The following is a 27,005-nucleotide window of genomic DNA, read 5'->3' as shown; positions in this document are numbered from 1 at the left end:
GCCCTGGCACAGCACATTTTGGGAACTACAGGGAGCTAAACAAAAAGCACGGAAGTCCTTGCCTATGAGTAAGAAACATGGGAGAGTCCTTTTCACCACCTCACGATCTGCAGTAACAGCTTACTTTGCTTTTTGCACTTTGTGGTCATTCTTGCACACACATACACACTTACGTTATATATATGTATATATAGGCATATATATACATACATATATGTGTATATGTATGTATATATACCATTTCTCAGAGAAAGAAGTATTGACATGAAACATAAGCCCCTTTAACTCAAGAAAAGTCCCCCCCAACCCTTCCCAACCCTCCCTGCCTGCCAGTTCCCCCAAGGAAAAATAAATCTAAAAATATTTCCATCATCCACAGTTTTCAGGTTTCCTTTCAACTGCATTTGAACTTTTCCAAACACTGCCCAGGGGGACAGAGTCACCCTCCAGCAAGGCCTGAAGTCTTCTCAGCTGGGTCACATCATTTCTGGAAGAAGAGAATCATCCGGTTAGCATCTCCAGGGAGACGCGCCCGTGCTGTAGGTCTGGGCGATACCGCCACCCCTTCCCACCCACTTCAGCACGGACGCGTCCCCTGGCCCGAGAGGGGATTCAGAGCGGCCCTGACACATTCACAGGTTGTTCTTCTTGGGTGAGAAGCTCGTCAGCGTGGAGTCTCCACCGCCACGCCCACCCCGGTCTGCCAGCACGGCACCCAGACTCAGCACGTGCTGAGCACCCAGACTTTGCTCATTAAGCATCTACTGAATTTTGTCTCCTCCCTTTTTCCATCCTCCTGTTGTTGACACTCATCTGCCAGGGGAAGGTATCTGATGTCTTATTTATCTTCACCAGGACCAAAGTTACAGCTGTCTCCACCACCAAGAGCCTCCTGAGGTGTTGGGGTGTGGGCAGACAGCCACAGTGCTAAGAAGTCCCCTTGGGCTCAGGAGACCCTGTCCTCATCCTTGGCTCTTTGCCGATGGCTCCATGTGGGGGCCATCTTTAGTGACCCTCTAGAGAAAGTTGATGTCATTTGCATCAGAAATATTTTGGATGCTTGCTTAATAATGCATTTCACACTCCAGAGCTGCTGAGTCAGAATTCCTGGGGTTGGGGCCAGGAGTGTGCGTTTTAGGAAGTATCTTAAGTGATTCTAATGAAAGCGAAGGTGTGTATGCCTTTGTTATAGATACTGGTTCTGAGTTTTTGGTCTCTGGAATCATCAGCTGGAAATAACCTTTTCCACATTAGGCGTGTACAGACTAGAAAGTGAATTATAAAAAGGATAAGAATGTGAGCTGTAGGTGTACAAACTCAAATGATATATTGTATATCTGCATTCATACTACAGTCTATGTGAATGGCTCCACCTAGGTTGTGCAGTGCACAATCTATACAGCTGTATCTAGAGGTTCTGCCCAGACATTGCACATCCCTAATGGTGGTGGGATTTGTCCTGGCCAAACAATCTATACACCTGTCCTCATAGCCCTTGTGTCAGCTATGGTTAGGCTGTCTGCCAGATCGAAGGATGCTTCTGTGGGAGCGCAGGCCTGGCCTCTTCCTCTGAGACCGGCTAAGGTTGCTGCAGGGGTCCTAGAGATGCTTCTGCCTGGGGTGGGGGCAGGGAGCCAATTCTTACCTGCAATCTGTACTTGCTTGAGTAGCACCTTTTTAGAATCGGGAAGTGAAGTTCCTGAAGCTGTTTGGCCCAGTTAAGGATCCCAGCATGTTCCTATCCAAACCTTGCTGCAAGGGGAGAAACAACAACTGTATGAAACAGTACGAAATGGAGTGGGCTTTCCATGGGGTCAGAAACTGCCCTCCCAGAGTAGCCTTGGGCTTGAACCATAGCCCTCTGCACTCATTATATACACATGTGAGGGCTAACGCTGTCCTCAGTTTTTTAAGTTTATTTATTTATTTTGAGGTGCGTAGGAGAGAGAGAGAGAGAGAGAGAGAGAGAGAGAGAGCGCACAAGCAGGGAGGGACAGAGAGAGAGGAGACAGAGAATCCTAAGCAGGCTCTGTGCTGTCAGCCCAGAGCCCAATGCATGGCTTGAACTCACAAACCGTGAGATCATGACCTGAGCCGAAACCAAGAGTCGGACACCTAACTGACTGAGCCACCCACACGCCCCAAAGCTGACCTCATTAAATGTGCAACCAAACATAAGGCCATTAATATCCATGACTTAGTAAAATGTGTCTGGACTTCCACCAGCACTTTTGAATCTCCTACATGGATTTGCAGAAATCTGTATTAAGGCATCAGGACTTCAGCTCATATTCATTATTCTTTAAATAAAACAACAAACAAAATCAGGTTAGAAAAGCTGTTTGTTGCTCTTCCTTCAGACTGTCCCTGTCTTTTTCTTTCTTCCTTTTTTTTTTTTTTTAAATCTCGACAGGGCTCTCCACAGGGAGGACACGTCCAGTGTTTCTCATTCACCAGAGCGGGGTCTGGCTCTGCTGAGAAGTTGCTGCCATTCTGTGAGCTGTTTCCTTGTCTGTCCTTCCACCTCTAGCCCCACCGGCTCCTGAGCTCCTGTGGAGGAGCGACAGAATCTCGTTCCTGTTATTTCTCCCAGCATGCAGCAGGTGGTCAATAAATGCTTTGGGAGTGAACCAGGACAGCAGATGGGGCCCCTGGTGTCAGCCCTGAGCTCGGAGAACTTTGTCAGTTCTCCCCGGCCTGTGGGAACATGAGGAATCCAGATACCAGGTGGTTCAAAGCCCTAGGCCTACCTGGTCTGGGCATGAATCACATGATGTTGGTTTTCCCCTGCGGATTTGCTTGCTTGCTCCTGTTGAGCTTGGCTGGATTTGGTGGAAAGAGCCCAGGAGTGAGAATTCCTGGGTCCCAGCTCTGCCCTTACCATGACTCACTGAACCAAGGCAAACTCCTACTCTGCAGGATGGACATAAGCCATAACCTAATGCACAGAGGATTGTGCAGATGCTTTTGGGGAGTCACGTCACAGCTGCCGGCAAGCACAGCTAGAGGGAGCATTGGGGCCCTAAGGGTTCCCATCAGTACTGTACGGAAGAATGGTAAGGAGGGAACTCTCTGTGTGCCTCAGGCTGGGCGTGGCCTCAGTACTTCTGGGTGAGCTGAACCCTCTGGACCGTGATCGAATAGCCTGAGGAAGGTCTCACCCAGTCCTCACCCACCTCCCTGTCACCGAGTCTCCGGACAGCTGTCCCGTGGCCAAGGCTGCCCACATTGCGCTGCTGTTGGGAAAGAGCACTGGATAGTCCAGCAGAGGCCACCACTGGCCGTGACCTTCATACTTCCCAGCTGGCTCTGCCTACAGTAGTCCCACAGTCTGCCCTCGGGGTTCCCTGCTGTGCTGGAGGAGGAACTGTGCTTCTTCAGCCCCAGGGCAGTTGGCTTCCCTACTCCTCTTCCACACAGTCAGGCCCCTCCTGACCCTCTACTCCTGTCTGTTCTGCAGTCTTCCTGAACCTCCCGCCCCCTCACTAGCCCCTGCTCTGCTGCCAACTCTTCGTTTTATGACAGTGATGCTTGGGTCCTTCCCTCTGTCTCCCTTCTTTCTGGGCCAGACTGAGGTGAGCAGTTTCTCTCCCCAACTCCATCCCTCCCGGGACCTCCTCCTCTGGCTTTGCCAGCAGTGCTCTTGGAGGTGCCTTGGGACTCCTGGGTCACTGCATCCAGGGTCCTCCCTTGCTTCCGTTCTCCCTGCTGCTTCCATGGCCCTGGGAGCCGCCCCCCCCTTCTCCAGTGTCCTCCCCTCCCCCATAGGCTTCAGCCCCTCCTGGCCACCTTGCGCAGCTCCTCCTGACTCCCTGGCCCTTCGGGGTCTCCTCAGCCCCCGGGTGAGGATCTTCTCCATGCTTCTGGCCTTATATTCCAAGACTCCTCCCCACACCTGTGCCCCACGGTGGTCCTGCCTGCCCTTGTGCCTTCCACCTGCACAATGCTCCCGTCCGAGTGGCAGCCTGGCCTCCCTCCTCGGGTCCCACCCCTACATCCCAATCCCTTTGGATGCGACCTCTTCGATCAGGACTGCTCTCGCTGTCCCCACAAAGCTTCCTTGGCCTCTCCCCAGCCGATCTGTTTGTGTTCATGCGGCCACAGTGGTTCCAGGCTAGAACTCGAGCACTGTCCGCCTGACCATCCCATCCCAGTCCTTATTCCAGCCTCACTGCTGTCTACAACTCGGTCTAAAGAATGGCAGCCGCAGGAACGGGAAAGGTCAGCATGAAGAGATTTGGGTAAAATAGGACCCTAGGTAGGATTTTGTGGCTTTTTAAAAACATTTAAAAAAAATTTATTATTGAGAGATGGAGGGAGACAGAATACAAAGCAGCCTCACAGAGCCTGATGCAGGGCTTGAACTCACAAACCTCGAGATCATGACCTGAGCCAAAGTGGGACACTTAGAGGACTAAGTCACTGGGGTGCCCCTGGGACTTTGTGTTTGACGAGGTTGGGAGGTGTTGAGAACAGAGAGGGGCCAGGGTTAGCACAGCATCTCTCAGTGCCCCCTGCTGTGTCTGTGAGGAGGAAGGATGCTGAGTGTTGCTTTAATCACAAAATTCTTTACTCAAAACCCCTAGTGGCTCCCCAGTGCCAGGGGCAAACTCTCAAAGAAATTAAAGGGGTTTGTACCCTAGCCCACACCTTCCTTTCCAGCCACAGTGCACATTATGCCGTCAAGTGAATTCTGTGCCTTTTGTTCACCCTGCTTTTCAGTTTGATCCTAAAAGATCCTGCCCCAGGCCTCTCACAAATTTCCTTGATTTCCTCTGCCCTCTGTGCACTCAGCACCTCCCCGGAGTTTGAGCCCAGAGATTTGTTCAGAGTGTGATCACATTCATTGTCATGCACATTTGTCTCTACTCCATCTGTCTGTCTGCAGTGTGGCTCAGTCATGCCCATCAGGCAGGACAGGCCATTCTGCCTCTCCTCTTGACCTGCTTGGGCTTGCTTCAGTGCAGGGGGAGCTGGAAGAGAGCCTCACTGGCAGGGGTGGCAGTGTGGGCCCTTACCTGTCTGAGGACACCTTGTAGCTCCTTGCTGGACCACATGTCAGACAGGAGGAGGCGGGCAGCTTCTGCGGCCTTGGGCGAGGCACTGGGCAGGCAGGAAGTTCATTTGTGGGATGAGACTCGGGGAGGCATGAGAATGATCATCCTCCTCCCTCCCACTCTCACCCCCAGGTCTCAGAGATGCAGAGAGGCCCCAGAGGTGCATGAGAGAGGAGCCTTGTTGGCCTGGTCACTCCACACAGTGGGCACAACTCGCTGGCCCCGCCTGCTTAGGAGTACCCTGGGATTCTCCTCGGGGGCTGTGAGCAGAAGTTCCCTCCCATTCTGGTTCCCCAGCCCTTGTCCTGGGAGGAGGAAGCCCCATGGAGCAGAATACAGCTCCCCCACAGCGAGGTCTGTGCCCCATGTCTCCTGCTGGCCTCTCTTAGCACTCCATGTGCCCTGATGACCCCCAGTGGAGCGTGCCCTGCCTCTGTCCCCTTTGCACAGCCCTGAGACCTGGCAGCTGGGCTCAGCTCCACAGTGCTCTTGGCTTCTGGAACTTCTCTCCATTCAGGCCGCCCCCACCCTGGCTACCCGCTCTATGCTTGGTCCTGCTCTCACTGCACATCTGTGCCTACTGGTGGGGCGCTGCCTGCTTTGCGGTGGGGGAGAGACCATGCCCTCCCTGCCCACCTGCTGCGGCACAGGTTGATGATGTTGTTGACCATGCTGCTGGTGAAGTACTGCTTGGCCATCTGTGGCTGCGAGGCCATCAGGTTCCTCACAGTGTAGCAGGCCGAGGACAGGATGTCTTCCGAGTTGCTGGTGTTCCCAGTGTGACTGGTGAGGAGCCTGGTCACCTCTGGGAACACCTGGTTCCCTAGAGAGAAAGGAGTGGAGGGCATGGGGTCAGATGACCTGAGGAGAGAGGGGCTGAGGGGCTCCCTCCAGGACCATTGTCCTGGGCCAACTCAGATTCCTAGCAAGGTGGTCCCTCAAAGCTCCAGCTTAGGGCTCAGGCCTCGAATGGGACCTCTGCACACCTGCTCCCCATCTCCAGTGACCTGCCCCTTCCTCTCTCCAAGCCTCTCTTGGGCCAGCCTCCCCTCTTGGAATGCTCACCCTAGGGAAAGTTCAGAGGGTGACCTTACAGCAGGCTCTGGAAGATGAGGGCTCTGCCGAGTCTTAGCTGGCGGGTGGGGGGAGAGGGAAGTGGGGTGACGCGGTGGAGGGCGCTTACCCATCACTCTGTGCAGCACGGGGTGGCGGGACATGTTGCTCAGGAGGGAGGCTCCGGACCGCACCACGTCCGAGTTGCCAGATTGCAGGAGGCGAGCGATTTGGGGCAGACCCTTTTCCTTGAGCCCAATCAGCTGGCTCATGCCACTGGACATCTGAGAAAGAAGGACGGAGTGAGGACCTAGCCTGTGGCTTCCGGGCACCATGGCAGAAGATTCGGGCCACGTAATCCCATACGAACAAACCCTGGAGCCTCTTCTCTGTCTTGTTGGAAGCACAGGCAAAGAGAGACACAGATTTGCTCACACACTGGCAGCTACAGAGCACCCGGGCAAAAATGTACCCCTGCCTTTCCTGACCTTGATCTCTACTCCCAGATCAGCCTAGAGCCACAATGGGTGACGAGAGGGAAGTCTTAGACCCCTTGCTCGTGGAGGCCCAGAATCAACTCCAGTCTGACAACACTCAGATGCCACAGCTCACCTGTGTGTCCCAGCTCTGCCTCCTTGACATTTCTCAGCAGTATCTGCTTACGCAAAAGCACACGGTCAATGATATTTGTCAATAACAGAGGCACTGACTGCCTTCCAACTTCCATTCCTCCATGGAATTCAATACATATTTGTTGAGTGCTCTCCCAGGACAAAGATGGAGAAGAGAGGGTCTGTGCCCATGTGGAGATACGATCCAGGGCCCCCTGGAGGTGGGTCAGCTCATCTGTGCCTCTAGCCACAGAGCCAGCCTGTCTGTAATCTGGTCCCAGGCTTGTTTGGAGTTCTTGAAGACCCCCAGGCCCATCGTCTCATAGACCTCAATTCACCCTGGTCCTGCTTCTACCCAATTCTCTCTTGTCTTGAGTAGAGACGAGGGATTGTTGGCTGTCTCTGTATCTAAATGCTCGCTGGCTGTGGCAGGCCTCCTTTGGCTCAGTGCCATTACATCATGTCCTCCAAACTATATATGGCCTCAAAATCTCTACTCTTTCTGCACCATCTTCCTTAGACCTGCCCATGCCCCAAACCCTCTATTTTTCCCTCTGTCAGTTCAACACACAGGACATTCCTCCTACCACAAATGTACCCTTCATCCCAAGCAGAGGCCCACATAGAGCCAGGAATCACGAGGCAGAGGGACCCTGTGACACAGAGACACAGCACAGACAGAATCCAACAGGAGTGGATTCACCTGCTAGACACCACCCGGGAGTTCCCAGAGGGATGGGCCATTTCCACTCCCTCATCTTTTCCCCAGTGGCCTGGCTGCAGCCTAGCGTTTGACATTCCCTCTGTGTCTGTGTTTGAGTCTGAAGGCCATGTGTGTTTGGTACGACTCAGCACACACGCCTGTGGGAGAGCAGGGAAGGGAGCAGAAGTTGGAGAAATGGGGTTGGGGATGGGGGGGGTGGGTGCAGAGAAGGATGCCACTCCTCACCAGCCCCTTGCTGGCGGTCAAGTTCTGCAGGGCACCAGCGCAGGCCTCCAGGGTGGCGTCTTTCTTGCTCTTGCCCATGAGGTTCAGGTAGGTGCGGATCGCATCTGAGTGGTACAACCAGCTGCTGCCCTTGGGGTTGGTCTCTTCCTCCGGAAGGGGGCAGTCATAGTTGTTGTTCTGAGGACACAGGGCAGGTCAGCAGGGAGCCTTGTGAAGAGAGGGAGCCCAACATTCTGTGTGCCCGCCCCCAACTCCAGGGGTCTGGTTCCTGAGGGGAGGGGCCTAGCAAGCACCTGCCCCGGGGCCCCTTTCCTCACAGTGTCAGCTCCCCCGAAAGAGTGAGACAAAGGGCCATGGTCCTGCAGGCTCTGAGGGAGGCAGAGAACAATCCAGAGATCACAGGAAGTGTGCTGCAGGCCAGCCTCTGCCCAAACCTTCCAGCTGTGTCGAGCTGCTTTGAGATCTCACACCATGATGCTTCCTCTCCTCCGGGAGTCAGACCCCAAGCCTGACCCACCCTGGGCCAAACAGGGCGGGTCCAGGGCCCAGCTCCCGCAGCGGTGCCCAGGGCAGGGAGCCTGCCCCTTCTGCTTCTGGGGGAGCCTGGAAGACTCGGGAGTTGGTGGGAACCAGACCAGAGAAGGCTGAGAGTCCTGGCTACCCCCAAACCTTCCAGGATAATGGGGACGATGAGGCAGAGTTTACCAATTATATACTAAGTGAGAATGAGCTCTGAAAACAGAGGGCTGGAGCTTCTGAGCTCGGGGCAGTCTGAGCTCCTAGGGTTTCAAGAACATAGATCCCTCTGCATGCAAGACAGAATGTCCTCTATTCAGCTCCCAGAGTGCAGCATACTCCCAAGGCCAAGACTCTGGCATAGGCTTGTCCCCTAGGGCTGGTTTTAGGCTCAGGAGGGGGAACAGAGAGGAAGGGGTGGGCCAGGAAGCTGAGCCCAGTGGGTGCCTGGCAGGGAGCAGGCCCTGGGTCCCTGAACTGACTGTGCTCACCATCATCTTATCGCTCTTGTTGCTGAAGCAGCCGGTGGAGGACTTCTCGGTGTAGGCATTGCGGGCGTTGTACTCCAGCTGGCGGTAGCGGGTGGGCACCTCGGCGTCCAGGCGGTAGGAGAGGTTGTGCAGGATGCACATGCAGTTCTCCACAGACTAGGGGCCAAGCAGAAGCAGGGCCCCTGAGCCCATGCCCTGCCCTGATGGCGTCCTGGGCTCACTCCCTGCACTAACTAATGGAAGAGAGGCGGGCACCTCGGGCTGCCCCACGAGGGAGGATTGCAGCCACCGACCGCGGTCTGAGAAGACCTCCCAGTAACACTTCCTAGAACCTGGATTCAAATCCAGTTCTGTCATTTCCTAGCCATGTGAACTTCATGGCTTTCTACACCTTCTGGGCCCGTGTCCTCAGTGGTAAAATGGGACTGCAGTTGCCCTCTTCATGGGGCTGTTGGGAAGATTATACACAGAAGGGCCTATCATGGGGCCTGGCACGTGGTAGGACACAACAGACAGTAGCTACTATTTCTTTTTTTTTTTTTAAGTTTGTTTATTTTGAGAGAGAAAGTGCAACTGGGGCAGAGAGAGACAGAAAGAGAGAGAGAATCTCAAGCAGGCTCCATGCTGTCAGTGCAGAGCCTGATGCGGGGCTTGGCTCATAAACCTTGAGATCGTGACCTGAGCTGAAATCAAGAGTCACACGCTTAATGGACTGAGCCATCCGGGTGCCCTAATGGTGACTACTGTTTCTCTTGCTACAGCCATCGTGCCAATGGTCAGACTGGGCTACTGAGGAACATACTTCTGTCCTGGCACGTGCTTCTTCAGGAGCAGCCGTGACATATTTAGGTTCAAAAGCCATCGAGTCCCCATGTCCTTATTCTTTCCCCTTTTCATGGCTAGTCCTCAGCTTCCAATACCAAAGGTACAGACCCATCTCAGATCCACACAGGCAGTGGGACCTGGACCCCAGCACTTTGCAAGGCAGCTGGTCTTTGCCACTTGTCCTCAGGGGCCAGGCTAGGGTTTGGGACAGCAGACTTACCTTCCTAATGATATTTGGGCCTGCTAGGGATTGAGGGAGTCAGACTTGCAGGGTCTGGGTTACCTAGGTAGAAGGGATGTTGCATCCAGAGCAGAAAAACATGATGCCCACGGGGACGCAGCTGAGCATCCGAATGACTGTCTCTCTCTCTCCCCTGAGGCCCTGTTGTCACTTCCAATGGAGGAGCAGGAGACAAAAATCTCTCCACAGGGAAACTGTGTGCCAGACCCTGTGGCTGTGATGCCCAGACAGTCCCCTGGTCATCTGGGGACCCTGGGAACTCACTATTCTCCTTTGTCTCTGTCCTGCCATGGTAGAAATATCTCAGCCTTCACTTTCTCTTTATCTGGGATTTTTTCCTTTCTGTCTGTCTGCGCTATTGTGTCCACAAGTCCCGAGGGGACAGGAGGGTGGCTTTGCCAATCTCTTAGGGAGGTGGTGGGAAACTGTGGTAGAAGGCGCCTCAGTGCAAGGAGGACCCCTGGAGGCATCGGTGGGGATCCTTAGGGCTGCAGGCAGGGCTCAGCACCGCCAATGCCAGAGGCAGCTCTCTCCAGAGTTCCCTCAGGGCCCGGCCCTCTTTGTGCTTTGCTTATTAACTAACTGAGCCCTTACACCAGCCAAGGAGGTAGATGTAATTGTGATTATCTCCGACTGAGCAAAGCAAACCGAGAAACTGACATCATGGATGCATCTGCATTCACAACGCCTGTAGGTGAGGAAGGGGGAGCTGCCCCGTAACCACCGCCTAAGGCGGGCAGAGCTCTCTGCATCCAGCCAGCCCTCCCCTTTGCCGGCCAGTCTCTAGGCTTCTGTCCCGCCAACAGACCATGCCATAAGGGTCCCCTACAGTGCAGACCTGCCCCGTGGAGCCTGGGAAGGAAAAATGTCAGGACCTGGAAGCCAAGGAGATGCCTTCACTGATTCTGGGCAGGGCCTGGGCCTGGAAGCTCCGGACAGAGAGGAGGACTGGGGGCCAGGGCCGGGGTGGGGTGGGGTGCTCACCTTGTCATCGCAGCGGCTGGCGGCCACGCAGTTCTGGACATAGGCCATAAGGGAATCAACGAGCCCCGTGTAGTTTCGCATGGTCTGGCGGCCTGCATCGGCAGAGCTCAGATTCCTGAGGGAGAGAACAGAGCGGATGTTCGGATGCAGGGGAGAAGGGAAGCAGGTAGAGAAGAGTGCGGTTCGGGGGCACACATGGGAGAGAGTAGGTGGGGGAAGTAGGGGCAGAGGAGATGGGGATGAGGTTGGAGGTTTGGTAGGAGGAGAATGAGGGAAAACAATGAGGAAGAAGGAAGGAAAGACCATTCAGCCAATTCCGCCCTGTCCTGGTGGAAGTTGGATGGGGTATCATTGAACTCAGTTCTTTGCACCCTTTTCTCTGCCCACCTGGACTCCAGGCCTGTAACTTTTATGACCGTCAATGGCTCCAGTGCAGCTCGCAGGTCAAGGCACACCCCCACCAGTAGGGGGCACCTGCTGAACAGGGGCTGGAAGCTTCCATCTGCCCAGTTTCTTTCCGTGGAGCAGGAGAAGCTCTGTGGGGTGCTGGGGCCATGGGCTGGATCTGGGAAAGAAGCCTGGGGGTGCTTGGCTGAGGGCCAGATGCCCTCTCCCCACGGAAGCTGTGTTCTGCCCCATCAGCGAACTCCTTCCCAAGCAGTCTGGGCCCATTTGCCTGGTGCAGGTGGGCTGTGGCCTCTCCTGCTACCAGTAGCCCTGCAGCCCCTTAAAGTCCTTAATGTCCTGGCATATCACTGGAGGCCACTGATGGAGGCTGACAGGGAGGAGCATGAGCTGAGAACCCAGAAGCACCTGCCAACTGCACCCCTCATTCCGGGGCTTCCAGGAGTTGGGGAAGATGAACCCCATCAGAGCTAGGTGTGACCCTAACGGGGATCTGTTTCACGGCTCCACCTCCATCCCAGTACCCATAACCCAGCTTGAAAACGTTTCCTTTGGCACAAGCCTACCCAGGCCCCTCCTCCAACAGCCCCCAGGGGTCTTGCCTCACCCTGGCATGAGACTCAGGAGACTCTGGAAAGAGCAGTGCCATCTTTATGCCAATGAATATGGCATTTGGTTTTAGCACCACAGCTGGGAAGTGACCCACTAGGAGCCAACCAGCAGACTTTTGTCTGAAAGAACCCTCTTCAAGATGGTATAAGAAATGCATTTTGGGGGGGCTGAGGAGGGGGAAATGGTTGAGCCAGTTTGGATATTCAGCTCTGGCATTTCTACTCTTAGATTTCTACCTAAGTCTGATGAGGCCCCCTAAAGGAGGGCATGGAGTCCTGAGCCTTAGCCAGATCCAGGGAGGTCAGGAAGCTGGGGCCCCATTTCTTGGAGTCTGCCCACGAAACTAGAGAGTGTCACTGGCCAGGCTAAGATGGCACTGCCTGGAGGAAGGCCCAGGGCTGGGGCTAAAGGACCCCATGGCACGCTCTTCTCTCACCTTAAGCAGCCCGTGGCATTGAAGAAGACCTCGGGGTCCACTATTTCCCGGGCCATGTTGCTGTTGCCGTCACACCAGCCGGAGAAGGGGATGATGACCCGGTCGGCCAGCACAGGCAGGGCATCGGCGATGAGCTCTTCCTTCAGCTCATCCGTGGAAGACAGGTTCCAGAGCAGCCCTGGAGGTTGGGGACAGTCAACCCAACATGTGCCAGGCTCAGGAAGACCCCAGGCACCGAGGCCCCACCCCCAGCCTGCTCTGGCTAGTGAGCCCTATGGAAACGTCATCTTCCAAGTAGGCCTGGCCTATCAAATCCAGTGCCTGATTATTTTCTGAGCTCATTTCCAAATATCTCAGTGAAACTGCAGCTTCCTTGAGGGCAGGGGGCTCCTAGAGTTTTTTATCGAGGTCAAAATTATGAATGTGGAAGGTCATCCAGAAATGTTTGATTAATCAATAGTTTTTAATATAGATGTTAGCACTCAGAGTCTTCCAACATTCTCTATTTTCCACCTGAAAGTCATTCCAGAAATACTTATCATGGCTACTCTGTACATGGTCTCATCTCCCAGTCCAGTTTGAGGGCTTCATAGTTACTTCTAACCCTTGCACCCCCAGCCTGAGTGCTTAGCATATCGTTTGGCCACAGGAAGGTGCTGAAGACCTGAAGTTCCAACTTCGCTTCCTCCTCCTCTCCTGGAAATCCCAGGGCCTGTTGAATATGGATGTTGCCTGGACACCCCTGGCCTTCTATCTTCAAAAAGCTTGACACCTTGTGGGTAGGCACCATGAAAACACCACTAACCTGGCCACGGGCAGCACCAGGGTGCTCCCAAAATATTAGCTGGAGGTAAAATCTGCACCTGTGCTTTGTCCCAGCCCTGAGGGGATGCCCTGTACACCACCCGCGCCCACCCCTGGCTCGCCACAGCTGGCGATCCCTACCAGTCAGTTGTTTCTGGATCTCCGTGCTCCCAGTTCTCCTCAGGAGGTTGACAGCCTCTCGGATCCCATTCTGCCTCCGGGTCTCCAGCTTGTTGGTGATGCTCCGGAACACCAGGTTACGCAGAGCCCCGGCCGCAGCCTGCTGGACGTTTTGGTTGGGGCTCCGCAGGAGGTCCACCAGCTTGCAGATGCCTCCCAACTGGTAGACCTGTTGACACAGAGGTGCCACATTGCCTGGTCAGGAATGTGCGGCTAATCTGATTTTTCTCAGACCCAAAAGTCTACTGTCAGCTCAGAAATATTCAAGCCAGCCAAAATAAATAAGCAGTGTGGAGTAACAGTAATCTGAAAACCAAGATGTGATCAGACCAGAAGCCAAGATGGACTCAGACGCTAGCTCCCTCACGTCCTCAGCAGGAGATACTCAGCAAGGCACTCCTCTGCTCTGAGCCTCACTTTCCTCCTCCTCTGAAATAAGGTGGTGAGGACAAGAAGAGGAAATGGATATAAATACACCTCAAAAATCGTAAAGCAGGACAGACATAAAGGAGATCCTCCCAAGGGAACTTTCTCTGGTGGCAGGAACTTTGACTCATATGGATCCCAGAATCTCCAGGATACACATTTTGGGCATGATGCCCTTGGGCTGAGCTGCAGAACCCTATAGGCGTGTTTCCTGCCAGCAAAACTTGGGGGCCATGAACAAGCCCCATTTTCCAGCATAGAATCCTGGTGAGAAAGAGGATACAGCTATGGAAAGGGAGAGAGAGATGGAGACAGAGAGGGAAAGAGACAGAGAGACAGAGGAAAAAGGGGGAGGGAGTTGAAGGGTGGAAGGTAGTCATACTCCTTAGTGGAATTTGAGAAAGGGGATTTCTATTGAACTCATGGCTGTCTCTTTCATGATCAGTGGAGGAAAACAGCTGACTAATATCCACTCAGCTAGAGGGTTAAGAGGCCCAGCTGTGATCTTAGGCAATGCCAAGCACACGACTCATCTGAGGCAGCCGGGCAGAGTGAGAGGGAACAAGTGCAGATGCCCCCACCCACTTCTAAACGGGGTCAGGCTGACACACCCAGTCCTTGCCCAGGTCTACAGAGGAGGAAGGTGTGAGGTCAGTTACCTGTTGCTTGGCCGATTCATCCTGGAAGCAGGTGTGCTGGATGTAATAGGCCCCGATGGCCTGGTACTTCTCATCCTGGGAGCTCAGGTACTGCACGGCCTTGGGGATGGTCAGCCCACTGCACTCAATGTCCTCACTGCAGATCCTGTGGGCAATTGGAGTGGCGGAGATGGGGGGTTGGTTACAGGGTAGCCTGGGAGAATTCCCCTTGTATGGCCAAGCTGCGGCAGCCTAATCTGCAATCTGGGGAGCCAGAACAAGGCACTCACTGGGATGAAGCCCAGGTCATGGGTCAATATCCAAACAGGTAAATTTCCTCTGCACCGAGGAAAAGCTCTGCCTTATTCCCATGGGAAAGCTCCCCAACCCTCTGCCATCTCTCTTGTCTGTGCCTGGTATTGGGAAAATGGAAGAGAATGTCTGTAAGCCTGTCCATCTGTTTATCCATCCATCTATCCATCCATCTTCCCTCCCTCCTGTTTCTATCCATCCATCAATGCCGCTACCTTTCCTTCCCTCCCTCTCTTCTAAAGTCCAGCTAATTATTTTTCCAAAAATCCTCACATCTGCTCCTTCTTCCCAGCCTCATGGTCACTGCCTTCCTTCCAATCATGATCACTCCCACTGGAGCTGCAGCAAGAGACCCTCACAACTCCGCTTTCTTCTCCAAGCTCCCTCAGCCCAAATTTGACTCTCCTTTTCCAGACTCATAGTCCTAAACCCTGGTTTACTGCGTTGTTCCCATCAGCAGCTTATCCCTACTGCAGGTTCAAGTGCAGACTGCTTAGACTAATATCCAAGGGCACATGTTAAGTCGAACCATGTGAAATGGCTTATAGTCAACATTTTTGAGCCATAAATCTAAACATTTCATGTTTAACCCAATAGTTTGGCTCTGTGAAGCCCTCTTGCACACTCTCCAGCAAGACCCTTCTCTTCACCGACCCCTGATCAGGGCTCAGGTGTACCTGTTCCCGGTCCCCTCACAATGCACATGACCTGGTGAGGTCCTGCTGCTGTGAACATTCCAGGGGAAGGAACCTCTCTCCTAGGAACCCTTCCAGCTCCTGTGGGGTTCAGTCTCAGGCTGCCTTTCCACCTTTCTGTGTCCTGGGTGCCAACAGAGATGGAGAGTTCCTGAGGGTAGGGACAGCCCGTTCTACAGCACCCAGCCCTGCTCCTCTGGAAATCTCCCCAGCATTTCTAGAGGGAGCCCTTTTCTCATTTTTACGAGCTTCAGTCTTGCCATAGTAAATGTTCAGTAAGAACTCATAGTTTTAGTGTGGCATCCTAACTCCATTTCTGGGAAGATTGCCCAAGGGGCGAAGCTCTCCCGCCTTGTATGAGTAGCACCCCAGCCCTGCATTGAGAAAATGTCACATCTGCCAGTCAGACATCATTTCTAAGTGGTTTTCACTCATCCTTTCCCATGTCTTACCTAGACTTCGTCCTCTCAGGGCCTCTGGTTTAGGGCAATAAGCCAGGGCTAGACGCTGCCTTGGTCCCTGCTCCAAGGGAGAGGATTTCTTAGTCCTTCTCCGAATCATCCTAAATACACCTTACAGCCTTTGAGTAGTTAGGAAAGGTCCAGCTCCACAGTGGGGGTTCAGCTTAGTAGCAAAAAAGTGTGGTAGAGTGGGGAAGGGCACGGGATGCTTCAGGGCTGTGTAGCCTTGGGCAAGCGACTTAACATCTCCATGCCTTTTCCTCCTTAGGAATTCCAGCACCTGCCTAGAAGCAGCAGTGAGGATTAGAGGTGAAGAATGCAAGCTCCTGGGCCTCTAGGAAAAGCAGTTTGTCAGTTAATTGTGTAGCTCTGGGATAGCTCTGGCCTGCTCTGTTCCTAGCTGTGTGCCTACACTTACTGCAAGTCCGGGGCATAGGAGATGCTTAATGAATGTTTGTCAAATAAATGAATAAATGCTCATTAGTGGTGATAAGGAACAGTTCATGGGACTCTGAGCCCTGGAGAGTCGGCCCAATGTCCCCTGAGACACTGTGGCCGTCCCCAAGCCACCCTGTGCCCGTGGCTCTTGACGGGACATCCCGTTTCATTTCCTTGATTCTCCCTGGGTGATGGGCCTTCAGTATTGAGGGACAAGAGTTATACTCTGTTCCTCAGCACTAGATCAAGTCCCTCAGCTTTGATGTCTGTTTGTTCTGGCTCTCTTTTGTCCTATAAGGCGGACCAGATCGTCTTCATCAGGGCACGCTCCTTGGCTCTTGTAGAACATGGATAGAGATTTGCATGGCTAACATCACAGATTCTCGGTCCCCTGGAGGGCTTGTTAAAATACACATTGCTGGGCCTCTCCCTGAGTTTCTGAGTCAGTAGGTCCAGGTGCAACCCGAAAATTAGCATTTCTCACAAGTCCTGGGTGATGCTGCTGCTACTGTTGGGAGGCACACACTTTGAGAACCATGGGCCTGGCTATTCTTCTCTAATTAGCTTCCCTCTGTTCATACCCAGTGACTCTTTAGAACCTTTATACTCAATGCATTTGTTTGAATGTCTGGGTTCTGCCTCCCCTTCACACTTCCTGAGGCCAGGAACTCCCCCGTCCCACCCCCACAGGGACAATGGACCCCTTGGGGACCGAGGCTGTCTTTCCTATCATCAGCAACAACCTTGCAGAGTGTAGCCTGGCTAACTCGGTCTCCTACCTGGTCCCTGCCCTGGCCCCCAGCACAGCCTAGCAGCACTTACTTGGAGCTGGCCCTCGAGTGGCCAAAGGACAGGTCCTTATTGCAGGAGATGGGTGGGATGCACACCGGGTCCTGCTTGGAGGTGCAGGAGGGTGGGCGCACGGGGCACTTCTTGACTGCCTTCTGGCCACTGCAGGTGCTGTAGAAGCTATAGCGGTTCTGGGTGGTCTTTTGGCCCTTGTTGCTCAGTGTGCCCTTGCGCAGGGTGCCCCGCGGGTCACAGTAGAGGTCGGGCTCGCTGCGGCTCGCCTTGATTTTCTGCATGAAGCAGATGTCACTGCCAGCACCCGTTGTGTTACAGCTGCCCCGTGGGTAGTGCCGGCCCCAGTTCTCCATCTGGCTGTAGGAGCTGAAGCGTCTGTTGTCATTCTCCCGCTTGAGGGTCCCATTGTAGATCTGGTCAGAGGAAGGGAGAAAGGCTCCGTCAAGGTTCCCGAAGGGGGATTCTAGATCCAGCTGGCCATGGAGCACAGTCCTACCTCGGCCCCTGGAATCATGTTCATGGAGACCCAGAATGGTTGGAGTGGAAGGAATCTTAGCCATCATGTGACATATTACTTTCCAAATGGCAGGTTGTGACCCCTTATGGATTATGAAATCAATTTAGCCGATTGTGACTATCATTAAAAAAAAAATAGGATGGGGCACCTGGGTGGCTCAGTTGGTTGAGCATCCGACTTTGGCTAGGTCCTGATCTCACGGTTTGTGAGTTCGAGCCCTGCTCTGTTTTTTTTCATTCAACAGATTTTACTAAATATTTTCAAGTCTTACAATCTTAACGCCATTGCCCCACCCTCCCCAAATCAACAGTTTGCCTCTTAAAATCTGACAAACCATAAAGAACCAAACTGTATGCTGTAATTAAAAATACAAATACTTAAGAATTTCAAGATTATAAAAGTTTAACGAATCACATCATTGGCCAAGTGAGAATGTCAACCTGGAAAAGCAATTAATTTACTTATAGGAAGAGATGGGAGAATCACCATTTAAGTATTATTTTATTAAGTTTGTGCTTTTCTGTGTTATTTTCTTACATGGCTTCAAAACTCATTTCATACAGTAAGTTCAAGTCTGAGAGCCTGGAGCCTGCTTCGGGTTCTGTGTCTCCCTCTCTCTCTCTGCCCCTCTCATGATCATGTTCCGTCTCTCTCTGTCTCTCAATGATAAATAAACATTAAAAAAATTTTAAAAAAGGGATAGAATAGTATATACTGGAATGTCCGAGTGCAAAGCGGGTAGTGGAGACACACGCTGTGTTTTGGGACAGCGTACGGTGCTGGACTGCGAGGTAAGATGTATTTCCTACAGAGGGTTGTAGCCACCCATCCAGCCCTCCACGGCCTTGACCAGGTGGGGGGGCAGAGGCCCAGAAGAACTGAGTGAGGGCAGGGTGACACCGGACTTAAGCCCAGTCCCCATGCTCTCACCCTGTCACCCTGTGCCATCCCTAGACATCAGTAGCTTCCAACACAGCCAGCCTTCCTTGGCCACTTGTACTCAAGTGGGCAAATCTCCCCTATTCTGGCCAGGACTGTTTTCCACTATTATTTTTTTGCTCAACTCCTCACATTGCCTCCCCTCTGCCAGGGCAAGAAGCAAATGGTAACGGGCCCTCCAGGGGAAGTCCTCACAGGCCAAAGGGAGAAAATACTTCTGCGCCTGTGCACAGGGAGGCAGGACAGGGGCTTTGGGTCGGGTGCCAGGGGGCCTCCTGGCCTTTTTTGTCATCTTGCAGCAGGGAGAGGCTGGGCAGAGGTTTTCCAACAGGAAAGCTGATGGTACTGAAGCGACCCCCAGGGCTCTGTGTGAGCTCGCTTGGGGTTGCAGCCTTCCTGGGAAGACCCAAAGAGCTGAAGATTTGGTGGGGATGAGTTCAGAGCAGGTCTGTTCAAGGGGGACTTTCCCAGGGGCTCACAGGCCGGTGGGCCTGCCTGCTCTGACTTGTTCTCAGACTAGAGGATAACACCGAGCCTGATAAAATGTCTCCACGCAGGTGCTGACTTGGAGCTCACCTTCACTGGGATGAGCCAGGGCCAAGTCTAGCAGCCCGGAGCCTGCCTGCCCCACCCCATGAGTGTGTGTGTGTGTGTGTGTGTGTGTGTGTGTGTGTGTGTGTGTAGCAGAGGTGGTTAGGCAATTGGGTTACTCTGCTCCACACCAGGTCTAGCCGCACAAGGCTGGGGAGGGGCCTTCACTTGGCCTGTCCCCTTTCATCTCTGCAGGGAGACTCGTAGCAGGAAACCACCCATGGGTTGAGGTCCTGGTAAGGGGTGGCATCCAAAAGTCAGAAGCCACCAACTTTTAACCTTCGCAGTGGCGCTCTCATCTCCTCCACCCACATGCTCAGCTGGGCACTCGGGTGGGCTCGATTTTCTTCCTCCAACTGGGTCCAACCAACCTGCCCCCAAGGGAACAGGTTTACAGGTGCTGGGGCACCATAAATGAACAATAACAGGCAGAGGGAAGAGAAGCGGGGCAATTTTCTGAGCGTTTTTGATGGGAACTCGCGCTTTGTAGCACCTTGTAGGCTTTACCTACAAAATATGCAATTAGGCCTCCCCTGCTTCAGGCCAATGGCCACACCCCTCTCACCTCCATCCTCCCAGGATGGGGGCAGGTGATGATGGCACTTTGGAGGGCAAGCCAAGCAAGCCTCCCATGTGGCAGGCTAAGCCTTATATGGAAATGCAACAAGGAACTCTCTTGTTCGCAGTAAATGACACTCCTGGACGTCATGTCATCTCAGATACTTGATGAGTCCAAACACTCATCCTGGACCAAACCCAGCAAAAATGTGATCACACTGACGAAGGCTTCGGGCTTTGCTCTCCTGGGAGTAGCAGGCAGCCCTGCCAAGTCTCGGTGAGGGTGGGCTGCCCACGGGCAGTGGGGTTGGATGTGCCCGCAGGGGGGCAGGTGTGGTAGAGAAGGCAGGGCTGCCCCTGTGGGACCACATTTCCTGTTCCCCCCCTGCCCCCCGCAGCCACATCCCAAGTGGCGTCACCCATTCCTAGGAGCCCCACCCCAGCTCTCATATCATGGTTGCTGGTGTCTGTGTTGTCTGTTGGTGGCTGAGGACAGCTGTGGGTGACTCTCTCCTGTCATCATCACTTTGACAAGTGGGAACTGAGCTTCCTCTAAGCCAGGGCTTTTTCTGCCATAGAGCCACAGGGGGTCTGCATTTACCCACCCCCAGGCTCAGACAAGGCCAGCTATCACCAGCCTTCTGGGCACAGATGGCCTGTGACCTTTCCCTTTTCCTTTTTCTGTCCATCAGGATGAAATCTTGGGACTCCTGGTGTCTTCCTCTAGCTCACTGGGCAGAGGGGGACTCAGTGATCAAGAACACAGACTCCGGAGCCACGCTGCCTGGGCCAAGTCCTGGCCATGTCAGTTGCTCAATGGGTGGCCTTGGCCAAGTTACTTAAACCCACCATGCCTCCATTGTTTTACATCTGTCAAACTGGGATTATAATTGTACCTAGTGTTGAGAGAATTCAGTGAATGAATGTTTCTAAAGTGCTTAAGACAGTGCATGACAGAAATGTTTGTTCAGTAGGGACATCTGTATCCTTCTGATGCTCAGACAAGACACAGACTGGTGGCATGTAGGACCTGGTTGATGGTTTACATCACCCAAGCCATACCTAAAGGAGCAGCCAGGCTGGCACAAGAGGGGGATAAACCCAGGCCCACCCCAGCCCCGGGAAGGGGTACACACTAGTATTTAGAGCCCCATGCTAGTCTGACCCAATGGCCACAGAACAGACCTGAATAGGTTTCAGAAGAACAAAGGAGTGTGGTCTGCCTGTATGACTTTATGTAAGAATGACGCAGTGTTTCTTTACGTGGGTGCTGCCGGCTTTCGGGGCAGGACAATTCTTCATTGTGCAGGTTGTCCCAAGTATTACAGAATGTTTAGCTGCCTCTGGCCCCCAGGCCCTAAATGCCAGCACACCTTGCAGTCACTGTGACTAGGGAGAATGCCCCCACATGTTTCCAAACCCACCCTTCCAGGTCCGGAGCAAGCAGCTGCCCACAGCAGGTGGGAGAGCTTCACTGCCAATGTTGGGTCTCCCAGGCACGCCCCCACACTCAGATACTGATCTGCTGGCCTGTCCTCTGCTTTGAATACAAAGGACAGTGAGACACACACACACACACACACACACACACACACACACACACACACTCCTTGTCTGATTATCTCATGCTTCCTTGGGAAACTCCAGCCTCAGGTGGGATGGTCCATGCATCAGAGCATTCCAGAGGCTAGAAACTCGACTTTCTGGAGACAGAGCTGCCCTTCAACCAGAGAACAGGCTGGGCTGGACAGCTAGGGGAAGTCCAGGCTGTGTTCAGACAGATATGTTTCTCCACCTGGAAGACCAGTGGCACTCTGGGGAGGTCAACACATGGAACCACCTTCCAGGTGGGCCAGAGAGGGCTGCTTTCAGCAAGGAGCCTCTCCTCGCCAGGCCTTGCTCTGCCCCCTTCTGCTAATGACTTAGGTCTTGTAACTAGCCCACCTTTCTTTTCTTCTCCCCTTCCTACTTGGAGAAGAGTGGAATTTTGTGTCTTTCTGAATGCTCCCCAGCCCTTCTTCCTGTCCCTCTTTATGCCACGAATTGCTCAGAGAACAACTCCTTCATTTTGCAAGCAAGGAAACAGTCCTAGAAGGTGACTAGACTAATTCAGCCCAAGATCCAGGATCTCAAAGAACTGGATACAGTCAGTTTTCCCCTGAGAGTCTTGTTCAGTCTGAAGAGGTCCCCAAACTGGAAGAGCTCCTGTTGACCCCAGATCATTGGACATGACAGTGACTAACCATTCAGGAAGGGATGGCATCCTTTTGTCCTTGCAACTGAGAATTCTTCCTGACTCCTCCCTTTCCACTTCCACTGCCTAGACTGTGGCCCCAGCAAGCCTCAGCTCACTAATGAACAATTCCAGTGCTGTCTGGCAGCCCCTAACCCAGCTCTTGGGGTTCTGGTGCCTTCCTTGTGGTGCCATCCACCTGACCTTCCTCAGACAAAGTTTTTCTTGCTTGATAAGCCCACAGTGTCTCTCTGCCTCTTGCAAGACAAATTCACCATCCTGGCCCTTGCCTGTTTGGTCACATCTTCCCCTCCCCAACACACCCCCTTACACTATCTGCTGACATTGACCACATCCTACTTCTGCTCAATCTCTTCTCCATCCTGCACAGCCTCCTTGCCTCTCCTCCCAAATCTTATGTTTCTCTAAGGCCTTGTATCCAAACTGTCATCTGCACACCCTGTTGACTGTGACCTTGTGTTTTCCGTAGCTGCTAATGGTTTCTGTCATTTCCCCCAATCTACTGTGCCTAGAATAGGAATGGGCTCATTGCAAGTGCCCATAGGAGTTGTGACTTGCCAGGGGACTTTGTGCTGTGGATGGAAATTTGGGCCGTTGCACTGGGGTTCCCACAACTTCTGTGGGTGTGAGGGAGCCCCGGCAACTAGCTGAGCTACTAGGAAGGCAGAAAGTCTCCAGATGATACAAAGCCAGCCTGTGGGGGTGGCCCCACATGGGTTCAGGCTGTGAGAGTGCAAGGCGATATTAGCTGGTGGGCAATATTAGCTGGTGGGTTGAGCCTAGAGAGTTCTATTCCAGCTCGGGCTGATCAGAGGGGTGCTGTCTGACTCCTTGGGAGCCAGGCATGTGCTAGGCAGTCCAAGATGAAAAGAGTGTCTGTGTCCCCAGCTATTAGCCCATTTTGAAACCAAGCTTCTGCCAGGAAGGTGGGGCTGGCCGAACCGGCTCTCCAGCAGGACACACCCTGCTCTTCCCTGCCCAGTCACACACCCAGTGGAGTGCCCAATAGGGCCACCTTCGACAACGTGATCTCCAACGCCCTTCTCATGAGAGCGAGTGCACACGCACAGTTTCATGGGGTCTCTGTGCCCCTTGGGCCCCACTGAGAAAGACCTTCATTGGAAATGCCTTGAGGACAGATCCCATTCAGCACTTCCCTTATACCTATTACCCCACCTCAAACTACCCATTTGAGGGCCCTGGTATAGACATGTAGTAGCCCTCTTTCATCTTCCTGGGAGATGAAATCAAGGACTGACACAGCTGGCCCACCACAGAGTGGCCAGAGGGGCCTTCACATGCTGTGTGGCAGCTCTGCTGTACTTTTGTTGGGGGTCTGGAGAACACAGGTCCTCTCCCATGAAGAGCTGCCCAGGAGGGGGTCATATCAGGGCCCCAGGGCATGGGAAGGTCTCTGTGTAGGGAGTGGGGAGGGGTAGAGGTGGCTGCTTACTCAGCAGTTTGAGTCACCAAGAGCCACTGCCTGAGTCACCAAAGGTGGGACTTCGGGAAAAGAGTGCTGATCCCCGTCTCCTCCTGGGCTCCGCTCTCTCTCTGGTGAGGAGCAGGGGGTCCCACCCTGAGCCAGTCTTCCTTCCTTTCTGTGGCACGTGGCTTTGCATGGCGTGTGGAGAGCAGAGCAACCCCACTGCTCAGCAGCTGATGTCTGGGCCAAGAGCAAACTCATTGTGTTTACAGGAGGCTGTGGTGGGTGAGCCCCCACTGTGGGGTGCTTAAGGGCTGGGAGGAGCTACCCCACGATTCCATCTGCAGCACCCTGAGACCAGAGTGCCTCCTCGGGAGTGAAGCCCAGTTTGTGAACTGGAGAACAGAGCCTGATGGATGACCAGCGCCTTGTCAGAGGCGGCACAACAGGAATCTGAGACGCCCTGATGTCACGTGATGGGCATCTTCTATCACCTGAACTTTTTAAATGTAAAAGTAAAACAAACTGAAAACCCCCACAAAAGTTTTGATGCCCATCCTGTGAGTACAGAGTTCATCAGAGAGCTGGCTGATAATGGTTAACGTCCCTGGCAACCTTTAACAGGTGGAAATTGGGAACCTGCGTCAATCCGGGCAGTAGTAGGAAATGTGGGTAATTCAGAACAAGTTTCCTGGACAAGGGCAGCCCAGCTAAAAAAGATCCTATAAAACTCCAGGCTGCAGCTTGTGGGTCTTTTGAGATGGTGCTGTCGAGATGGTGCTGCTCTCTCCAGGGAGCTCGCAACTCTGGTGGAGGAAGCATCCTGTCCTCTTGGGTTCCTTGCTTCAAGTCTGTGTCTTGGGTTGGGAGGAGGGACAGGCCCACCACCCCTCCTGGTGCGATTGGGCAGCAGTGGTGGAGGGAGGCTCAAATGCACTTGTGCAGCCCAGCACCTCGCTGAGAGCTGGTGCTCAGTTACACCTGCCGTCAGAACAAACTGTGTCGACTCCAGCACCCGGCTCTGTGTCCACACCCAGCTCCTGGCTTAACTGCTCAACTGTGGGAAAAAGTGGATTTTCTGAAAATCTTCTCTGGAACCTCTCCCTGCTTCACATCTGAGCAATGGGTTTTTTTTGGGCTCCTGGGACTCCCAGGATGGGTTTGGGGAGCAAGGACCTAAAGCTTCATGGGTACACACTATCTGTTACGTTTGGGAAAGGAAATCCCCAGCAGGTGATTACCACCTTAGACATAGCTCTCACAGGACTGGGGGCAAGGGGCCCCTCAACCTTGCCACCTCTTTTTACATTGCCTCCGACAAGTTTGAGGCATGACTATTCTGCCCTCCAAGAGTCCCCTGTTGTGTGGTCACAACCCAGAGGCTGACCCTATTGTCCCAGTAACTGTTCATCCTAGGAAGGAGCCTTATACAGTTCGAACATGAACTAACTCCTGGAATCTCAGAAGCTACACCAGTTCCTGGGTGAGCATACTTGAGGGTCAGGAAGATTCCACCAAGCCAGGCACCCCCAACCCTGTGCTGGGAAGTCTGGGGGGGGGAGGCTCAATGGCCCCCTCAATGACCCCATACATACCCTGGGCCCGGAGGTGCTTCCGGACATAAGAAGAGCGCCAAGAGTCATGGGGTGGGAACATCCATAGCGGCAGATGCTTACTTTACCCGGAACAGAGCTCCCTAGAGACACCAACAGTGGAAGGAAACTACTCCCACTGATGAGATGGCCATGAACTTCACCAGAAAGGAGGAACAATTGGCTGGATCCCCCAGGGCTTGTGTTTCACTTTGGAAGGTGAGCCTGTGTGCGTGTGTGCATACACACTCCCATATGCATACCTGCCTACTGGGACACACATCACTCTGCTGGCAGTGGACGCAGGTAGGGAAGGTCTTTGGAAGCTCCTAAACATATTGTAAAAACACCTTAGCAGGCATGGTGCTTTGCAGTTTGCAAAGAGCTTCCCTATTCATCATCTTGTTGGTGACTCCTGTTGGACAGCATTCTGGTCCCTTGCTGTGCCAGTAAAATGTCAGAGCAGACAGGGTGCTTCCTTGTGCTCTCTGAGCATTTAGGAAGCTCACAGAACTCGAGGCCTGGCTAAGGTCACAGGGCTAAGCTGTGGCAGGACTGTGAACCAGGACTCAGGTCTCTAACCTTCCTCCTGGTGTTTGTCCTCCAGCCACTCTGCAATCAGAGTCTGGTGACATGAACGGAGTCTAAATGGCAAGAAGCCCCTGCGGCTTGGGGGCACTCTGTAGGAACTCCACCAGCATTTCTGGCTAGTTGCTGGCTCCTAGAAAACTCCTTCCCCTGGGGTTGCAGACATAGGAGTTATCTGCCCTCAGCTTTGGGCCCATTGTGAGGGATGCTTAGAGACATTTAGGGAGGGTGGTGCCTCAGCTATTTGACACAACTTTATAGCCCAAAGACCTGGGCCAGAAGACCTTCTATTCAAAGGGACACCTATGTGCAAGGAGACCCCATGGTCATGACAACTGGTCTGCCTTGACCAGGACCACAAGTGTGAAGGTGCAGAAAAGTGACTGGTACCCTTTCAACCACGCCTTGCTCCAAATGCATTGCTGAGCACACACAAATTGGGCTGGGAAAGCAGGGAGTCATGTCAAGACTGGTGACTGAGGCTGAACCTGGAGTTTCTGGAATTAGCCAAGTCTTGATGAACTTCTTCATGCTCAGGGAATTGGGCCACCCTGCTCCAAGCCTCGGGGGCAGTCAGGAGGGAGGAGAAGAGAGGGCTGGGCCACTGGCTCGCCCTGAGCTCCCCAACTCTCCCCAGGCTTCCTCCCACTTTGCCCCCAGTCTTGTGGGGCCTCTGAGAGCTGATTAGGGCTGCAGGCAGGTGTGGAAGAGGCTCAGGATTTCATGTGGACCCTCCCCTAGGTTGGCCCCCAAAAGCAGCCTCACAGAGCTCAGGACTCAGCAGTCCATCAATTAGGTCAGAGAGCTGTAGATAATCCGAAACATTTTCCCCTGAAACCATAAAACTCCTAGAATAAAACATAGTCAGTAAACTCCTTGACTCAGTGATAGTTTTTTGAATCTGACATCAAAGTAAAAGAAATAAAAGCAAAAATAAAGAAGGGGACTACATCATACTAAGTAAGCCCCTCTGCTCAGCACAGGAAACCATCAACAAAATGAAAAGGCAACCTAGCGAATGGGAGAAAATATTTACAAATCATATAACTGATAAGGGGTTAATACCCAAAATATATAAAGAGGTCATACAACTCAATAGCAACAAAACAAAACAAATTGCCCCCTCAAACCATCTGATTTAAAGATGAGCAGACCTGAATAGACATTTTCCCAAAAGAAGATATATGAATGGCAAACAGGTACATTGAAAGGTGCTCAACATCACTAGTTGTCAGGGAAATAGAAATCAAAACCACAATGAGATCACACCTCACACCTGTCAGAATGACTAGAAAGACAAGAAATAACAAGTGCTGGCGAGGGCATGGAGAAAAAGGGGAATGCAGATTGGTGCAGCCCCTGTGCAAAACAGGACGGAGTTTCCTTCAATAATTAACAATAGAACTACTGTATCCACTTTGGGGCATTTTTCCGAAGAAAATGAAAACTCTGACTTGAAAAGATACCTGGCCTCCTATGTCCGCTGCTGAATTATTCATGACAGCCAAGGTGTGGGCACAACCAAAGTGTCTGCCGACGGATGAATGGATAAAGACATAGCGGTGTACGCACACATAGCCTGGAACATTATTATTTTTTTTT

The 27,005-nt window shown here is 53.0% G+C and overlaps 1 protein-coding gene across 1 annotated transcript in view; it reads right to left on the bottom strand.

The window, feature by feature from the left end:
- Positions 1-372: 372 nt before the first annotated feature.
- Positions 373-27,005, bottom strand: part of PKP1 (plakophilin 1) — a 47,133-nt gene continuing 20,500 nt past the window's right edge. The window contains exons 3-14 of the mRNA XM_029933143.1: positions 16,957-17,351; positions 14,250-14,394; positions 13,126-13,333; positions 12,181-12,358; positions 10,728-10,842; positions 8,678-8,833; positions 7,671-7,847; positions 6,241-6,394; positions 5,694-5,880; positions 5,019-5,103; positions 1,646-1,752; positions 373-487 (exon numbers count right to left, since the gene is read on the bottom strand). Of these exons, the coding sequence (XP_029789003.1) occupies positions 1,678-1,752; positions 5,019-5,103; positions 5,694-5,880; positions 6,241-6,394; positions 7,671-7,847; positions 8,678-8,833; positions 10,728-10,842; positions 12,181-12,358; positions 13,126-13,333; positions 14,250-14,394; positions 16,957-17,351 (1,875 nt within the window). The 3' untranslated portion in view covers positions 373-487; positions 1,646-1,677. The remainder of the gene's footprint in view (positions 488-1,645; positions 1,753-5,018; positions 5,104-5,693; positions 5,881-6,240; positions 6,395-7,670; positions 7,848-8,677; positions 8,834-10,727; positions 10,843-12,180; positions 12,359-13,125; positions 13,334-14,249; positions 14,395-16,956; positions 17,352-27,005) is intronic.

The sequence above is a fragment of the Suricata suricatta genome, chromosome 3, assembly GCF_006229205.1.
Source record: "Suricata suricatta isolate VVHF042 chromosome 3, meerkat_22Aug2017_6uvM2_HiC, whole genome shotgun sequence".
Lineage (NCBI taxonomy): Eukaryota > Metazoa > Chordata > Mammalia > Carnivora > Herpestidae > Suricata > Suricata suricatta.
This window is presented reverse-complemented; position numbering and strand designations above follow the sequence as displayed.